At 33.7% G+C, this 7313-nt stretch overlaps 1 protein-coding gene across 7 annotated transcripts; it reads right to left on the reverse strand.

Annotated features, from left to right (window-relative positions):
• Positions 945-6598, reverse strand: LOC109845105. Of its 7 annotated transcripts, none has more exons than XR_002248222.1 (3): positions 6491-6598; positions 6264-6367; positions 945-1580 (listed from the first exon to the last, which is right to left on the reverse strand). XR_002248222.1 is itself a non-coding variant. In XM_020414307.1 (3 exons), the coding sequence occupies exon 3, from the start codon at positions 2819-2821 to the stop codon at positions 2027-2029; it is 795 nt and encodes a 264-aa protein (XP_020269896.1). In that variant the 5' UTR covers positions 2822-2830; positions 6264-6356; positions 6491-6598; the 3' UTR covers positions 1608-2026. The 7 variants fall into 7 exon arrangements, 3 of the variants coding, with proteins under 3 accessions (XP_020269896.1, XP_020269894.1, XP_020269895.1); XR_002248220.1 differs by having other exon boundaries at positions 945-1601; XR_002248221.1 differs by lacking the exon at positions 945-1580 and adding an exon at positions 1608-2802.

Consider the following 7313-nt stretch of genomic DNA (forward strand, 5'->3'; position numbering starts at 1 on the left):
CCTTATCTATCTTCCGCAGTGCCAATGTTTTATCCCACAAGTATTCATTGTCAACATGTCAATGCATTCCAGATGCATGCATTGTATTACTGCAAGGTCTTAGTTCGGGAATCACGATAGTTATTTAAACACTATGCTCCTATGATAACTAGCTCAACCATTATCTTCCAAAAGCTTAGTTATAGCTATGGATTCAAATAACATAGAAGGATAGTTAATATCTCATGACTTCCACAATTTTGCTGCAATTGTTGCTAGATATTATAGAACGTATACCACGGATCTTGTGATTTGCTAGATATTATAGAACGTATACCATGGATCTTGAATCACATAAATTGATAACCTTATAATTACATTGAAGAAATAACACAATTATTATGAATTGAATAATAAATATTCTTGTACCATTTATCATTATAACAAAAATGTATCTCATGCATTCTTATAATGGTTATATCTGAATTTAATACCAGCGCCCCTATTGCTCTGAGAATTGAATAATAAATATTCTTGTACCATTTATCATGATAACAAAAATGTATCTCATGCATTCTTATAATGGTTATATCTGAATTTAATACCAGCGCCCCTATTGCTCTGAGAGTGTTTGTCATACTTTATGGCTGCGTTTGACAAAGGGTTAAGGAAGAGGGAATAAGGAGAATGGTTAACTTAGTTAATCCATTATGAAGGGTTAAAATATTCTAATTCCGTTTGGATTTGATAGTTAAGACAATGGGTTAAGTCTTTTGTGTTTGGCAAATGAAGAAGGGATAAGGAGATTGATCTCATTATTTTTTTAAAAAATACCACTTTCGCCCTTACTAAAAATTTATAACTAATTGCCTCATTAATATCTTTTTCGCATTATTTACCTTCTGAGCAATTTCAAAGATTTGAAGCGCTAATATGTAATTCAGATGAGACACGAAGGACTAATATTTTTTTTTTAAATAACGTTGAAATGACAATGCAGGAAAACCGAAATCAATCCCCATGCCCAGGAATCACTAGATTCGCTACTACAGTTTGAATCCGAAGCCGAAATACCCAGCATTAGCATCATAGTCAGTCCCTCTAATGCAGAAAAGCCAAAACCTGAAAATACCATGTCCAGAATGCCTCTGACTCAGTTGCTGCAGAACTACCAAAACCTCCAGCAAGAACAGAAATGAAGCCCATGAATCAAGGCCCAAAGACGACACCGGCAGGTTCCCAAACTGAATATGCTAGAGCGTAGCAGAACCAACACAAAACACCCAGCAGAAACCGAACCAAAACCCATGAACCAAGGCCCTTAGATGAATCTGAAAACTACCAGCAGGTTCCCAAGCTGAGTATGCAAGAGCGGAGCAACCGAAAGCCAAGAAGGAAAACCAGAAAACTAGAGTAGAGGAGCAACCGAAACCAATAAACAGGAACAGAAACATAGGTGAGCACCTTAACTAGTATGCCCCTGGTGCAAAAATGAGCTGTGTTCCAAACTTCCGAACACAGAACAGGAAGCCCAAAGTAAAGAGAGCTGACAAACATCGATAATCTCCTGAATGCAACACATGGGTCATCTTCCAAGTGAGCTGACAAACAAATTGGAGCTCCTGAATGCGTAATAAAAACAATACTAAACCACCAAAGCAAATTATAGTAAACTGCTTTTAGCCAATGAAAAGAAAATAAGAAAAAACAAGTGAAAGAGTACTAAACCACCAAAGCAAATGCATCATGCCCATTGTCATTACAGTTAGATTATAGATCTATAGTAAAAGAAATTGAAAGATACAAAATTCTAATAAAGCTTTCATCTTCAATTAAAACAAAAATCTGAGAGCACATTTAACCCATCAAAATAACATAATTTGATTGTCTGACAAAGAAGAACATAATTTGATTGTCTGACCAAAAGATAGTCACTCTTTGGAACATCAACTTTAACTAAAAGCAAGGAAATATACTAATAAACTAAATATGAGAGCACATTTAACTCATCTACTAGTCTTGACTATTGAGACTTGAACATAAAGCATCAATTCGGATGAAAGTTTTGTTTCTTCTTAAGTAAGCTGACAAATGACCCCATCTCTTGCATGTTGCTGTCATGAGCTTGTGACATTCGTGATTGACCTTGAGAAGTTTGAGAAAACCCTTGCCAACTTGGTTGATTAAACGACTCACTTTGGAACTGGTGCATTTGAGGTTGTTGATGTTGAAAATTATAAGTAGGCGAGGGATAACCAGACATTGCACTTTGTAAATCCATTTGTTTCTTGAGCCATGATAATAGCATTTGACCGTTAAGCATATTAACGACATGCATATTCTCCTTTTTAATAGCTTCTGCTCCTGCCACACATAGATCACTAGTTACACCTGATAAATTCATTATCTTATCCATGCACTCTTTCATTTCAGTGGGCACCCCTTTTTTGTAATCTACTAGCTCTTTTGTAATTTCAACTCGCTGCTTTTGAAGCTCAATCATCTTTGACAAATTATTTTCAACTTCAATACTTGATACTCGACGACGAGAAATATTTTTAAACTTACGCTTTAAACCTGATGGTTGAGCGTGACACTTTATGCTCGGAGTAGAAATAGGTATTGGTTGTGATGGTGGTTGTGTACCATTAAAAGGAACTTGTGTCTCTTCCACTTCTTGTACCTCCTCTGAATCACTGAAATCTATCTCGTTATTATGTGACTCCTCAGTATCCTCTAATTCGTTATCTGAACTAGTGCTTCCTTCACGCTCATTGAAGTCATCAGTAGTTCCAAACCACCAGCACCCCTTAGATGTGTTACCTCCACATAGAAAATCCATATCATCAAACTGAGGAAAATGTTTGTTTTTAATTCTTAAATACTCATCATTCTCATGCGGTAGAAAATTCATAATAAATATATTATAGTTTTAATTATATAATATTCAAATTCAATAATGCTAGAAATTTAAATATTACATTTATCAATGCCTCCCAATCTTTTGCAGTAGGTGCAATCACCATATTTTTACCTTCAATACAACCCTAACCTGATTTATTTCGGAGTTTGTAATTAAGGGAATATTGCTTTTTCAAAATTTTACAACGGTTTTGCATTTGTAGTTTGCCTCTGTCCTTTTGTCCAGTTCTAACTTTATACTTGTCGGTAACATTTTGCCATTGCTCGGTAGTGAAATGACCTCCATTGTTCTTTACTTTAAGGACCATTTCCTTTATGAACCTGACATCATTTTTAGGGACCATTAAATTTCACTTGGCTGTTTATCAAATCATATCTTTAACAAAAAATATCCTGGTCCAAGTAGACTCCGAAAAGGTTGAGTCTCCTCTATGAATGGTTAACTCCATGTAGGCATGAACATTTGTCTGTCTCACAACATCACATATTTAGTCCCTTCCCCAGAAGCATAAACAAAACTATATGGAAGCTCAAGCAGCAAGCACTCTTTCATTTCAGCATAAACAAAACTATGTGGAAGAGTAATTAACAAAATGAATAGCATAACATAATTCTTGAAATTAACAAGTAGTCTTGAAATGCATAGCAGGTGTTATTCATAGCAGCAAGCACTCAAGCACTCTTGTCATGAATGCATAGCAGGTGTTACTCATAACTATGTGGAAAGAGTAATTAACAAAATGCATAGCAGCAAGCACTCTTGTCATGAATGCACAAAATTCTTGAAATTAACAAGTAGTCAGTATTCTCTAATTAGGTGAAGCATAGCATATCTTTAATGAATCAATTCAAATGCAGGTGTTATTCATAAACCTGCTTGGAAATCTAAGATTTTTTTACATATGACAGGATAAGGAATTTAAGCACATTAGATGAATGCAGACCATGCAGTATAAATTCATAGGGCAATATGTAAGAAACAAAAGCGTTTCAGCATGTACGCACACAAAAGCATGTATGTAATTTCAGCATGTAAGAAACAAAAACATTCCAGCATGTTCAGTTACATTCTGGCATATTCAGTTACTATGCTGAAATTCTTTTGTCCATATTGTAGCATGTCCATATTCCAGAAAGTGTATTTATTTTGTGCAAAGGCTATCAATAGACAAAACAAGTCACTTTTCAGTATACATTTCGTTAGTTCAAAAAGACCATTTTAAGCAATCCGGCGTGGTACTTACCAGTAATAAACAAATACTCAAATGAACAATTATGCTACCTCAAAATTTTATGAAAAGTATGACAACAAATCATAGCATCCAAATAATTCAATCAAAACAGTTAATATACCTCAAAATTGGAAACCCAAGTTTCTGTTGGATATATATATTTTAAACTAGAGCAAACGCCTGCCTAAATTTTTTGAAAAGTAAAAGCAAAAGATGCAAACGGTTTCTCCTAAACTTTTTGAAAAGATGGGCTAACTTTTTGACATAAAGAAAAGTTAACATAAAGAAAAAAACATGATCAAAAGTTCGACAACGAGCACTAATTCGAACCAAAAAACCTAACAATTTGGAGCTAAACAAGCTCGAATCATGTGTAACTGGAAAAACAGTCCCAAAGCTCGACAACAAGCACCAATTCGAACCAAAAAACCCAACAATCGAGAGCTAAACAAGCTCGAATCATGCGTAACTGGAAAAACAAAGATTAAACATACTTGAAACTTAAAACTTAGAAAGATACTTGGGTCTTTTTTTTAGTCTGATATCAAGAATCATACTTGAACTTTTATCCTTATCTGCAGGGGCAAAAACAAATATAAATATGGTCATACTTCTATACACTTAAGAACACTCTGTTTACAACCCTGAATTCTAAGCATTTGATTAGAAAGATAAAACTCGTGCTTGTGTCTTTTTCCCTCCAATGCATACAATTGTACCTACTTCTATACAAACCAGAAATGATAAACAAAAGGATAAAACAACCAATGCATACAATTGTACTAACTAATCTAAATCTTATGCCAATGCAAAAACTAAGAACTTCTACATAGTCACTTATATACAAATTTTAACTGCATTCAAAGCTAACAAAAATCTAATCCACTTAACCATCAACACTCAATCTTTGACCTCAAAACAATTTAACCATGTAAACTGTACATTCAAACTTTATATCATTATTATTGTATATGACAACCTTTGACCTCATAAAGTATTCTGAAGTTGCACGAAATAACAGCCTAGACTTTTCTGCTAGCTACCACTACATTTGAATTCATATTAGAAATTGAAATCTGACACCAACTAAATAGTTACACATGTTTCATTATTGTAACTCCAAAATTAAGACTTCCTTTTTGCATTGTCAATCTACATTCGTAAATATATTTGAGAATTGGAAGTAGATATGCATATATATGTAAGTATAAATGATTTTGCTCATGTATGAACATGTCTGATTAAGAATTGGAAGCAGATATGCATATACATGTAAGTATAAATTATTCCATGCTCTTGATGCATTTTTCATTAAGAATTGGAAGCAGATATGCATATACATGTAAGTATAAATTATTCCATGCTCTTGATGCATTTTTCAGTAACAAATGAATATAAATAACTATAAGATTTGGGCTATGCATTGCAAGATATGATGCATTCTTCCAAGTAGTTGTATTGCCAAGCCATGAAGTTGAATATTTTCTCAGTCTTGCTGTGCTCCACAGTCAAACATGTAAGTATAAATTATTCCATGCTCCACTGTTTGTAATTTTTAAGATGAAATAGTTTATCTCCTTACTTGCAATCAGGTTGCTATCAAAAAGTCTTCCCTTGACATCCATTATCTATATATATTTACCGGTTCTCTATATTTTCTTGAGGCGCTATGGTTTATCATATAATTGTCTTTGGAATCAAAATTATGTGGCATCAAAATTATTTGAACAAATTGACAGTAAAAAACTATTGCAGAGAATGCTTGATTAAAATAAAAAAATCCATCTTTAACAATAAAGTTTCAGGTTTCTAAGAATTAGAATGATCTGGCATATTTATCCATTGAAATTTTTATTTTATTTGGGTAAAGGAACTGGTTTTGGGAGAGTCTCCTGCCAATCAACCTATCTTTATATGACAAACCTTTGAACTCAAAAAGTATGCTAAAAATTGCACGAAATAATAGCAGGACAGAATGCATGTAGGTTTAACAAAACAAAAACATAAGTGACAAAAGTTCCCCTAATAGAGAATTTGAAAAAGATACATATATCAAGTTCCTAATAGAAAGAGTATAAAACTTAGATTATTAAATTTTTAAAAACCAAGAGTAAAGCAAAATCAACATACCTCAACTCCTTTGCCTCCAGTCAATTGAGATTAGCAATCGCCTGAGAAAACCCCACTATGTAAAAGAAAATTTCTCTCTTCTTGATTGTTCCCCTAAAATATACCTATTAATAGTTGAGAAACATCTGAACGTGAAAAAATTAGAGGGAAATTTTGGAGGGAAATGAGTAGAGGGAAACATTTTTTTTTTTTTTTTTTTGGGGGGGGGGGGGGGGGTTATTTTTCACCTGATTTTCGCTGCTGATTTTGCTCCCGACCCTCACAAGATCCAGGTGAAAATATTTTTTTCTTAATTCCCTTGCTTACCCTCGCGTGAGAAGGCGGAACAAGCCTTCTTCCGCCTTCTCACGAGGGATAGTTAACCCTTGGGTTAAAGGGTTTCAAGGGTTAAAAAGATCACGTGCGGGCTAACAAGCCCTTAGGCTTTTTTTACTGTTTGGCAGGCTAATGAAGGGTTAAACCCCCTTAACCCTTCATTTAATATCTCATGACTTCCACAATTTTGCTACAATTGTTGCTAGATATTATAGAACGTATACCACGGATCTTGTGATTTGCTAGATATTATAGAATGTATACCATGGATCTTGAATCACATAAATTGATAACCTTATAATTACATTGAAGAACTAACACAATTATTATGAAAATTAAATAATAAATATTCTTGTACCATTTATCATTATAACAAAAATGTATCACATGCATTCTTATAATGGTTATATCTGAATTTAATACCAGCGCCCCTATTGCTCTGAGAGTGTTTGTCATACTTTATAAGTTTAATCCAGCTGGTAAACATTCTATATATTGGCTTCGCATCTAGGTTCACGGAGAAAAATAAACTTCGGCCTTGTATATGCCTTATTTATACCTTGATTATAAGCTCTTTGAGTTAGCGCAAAGCACTAAATTTTAGTCTGCCAAGTTGATATTAGCACAAATTCAATTTACTGAAATATATGCAATTTAATTTGTTATGTTGTTCCTTCATGGTAACGTGCCGTGATCCTCTAGGTTGTTTTGATTTTTATTTTTATTTTTCTTGTG

The sequence above is a fragment of the Asparagus officinalis genome, chromosome 6 (genome assembly GCF_001876935.1).
Source record: "Asparagus officinalis chromosome 6, Aspof.V1, whole genome shotgun sequence".
Classification (NCBI taxonomy): domain Eukaryota; kingdom Viridiplantae; phylum Streptophyta; class Magnoliopsida; order Asparagales; family Asparagaceae; genus Asparagus; species Asparagus officinalis.

Bases quoted from the DNA above. Each gene is read 5' to 3' on its own strand.
- LOC109845105 (XM_020414307.1), bottom strand. From the start codon at position 2,821: ATGGATTTTCTATGTGGAGGTAACACATCTAAGGGGTGCTGGTGGTTT.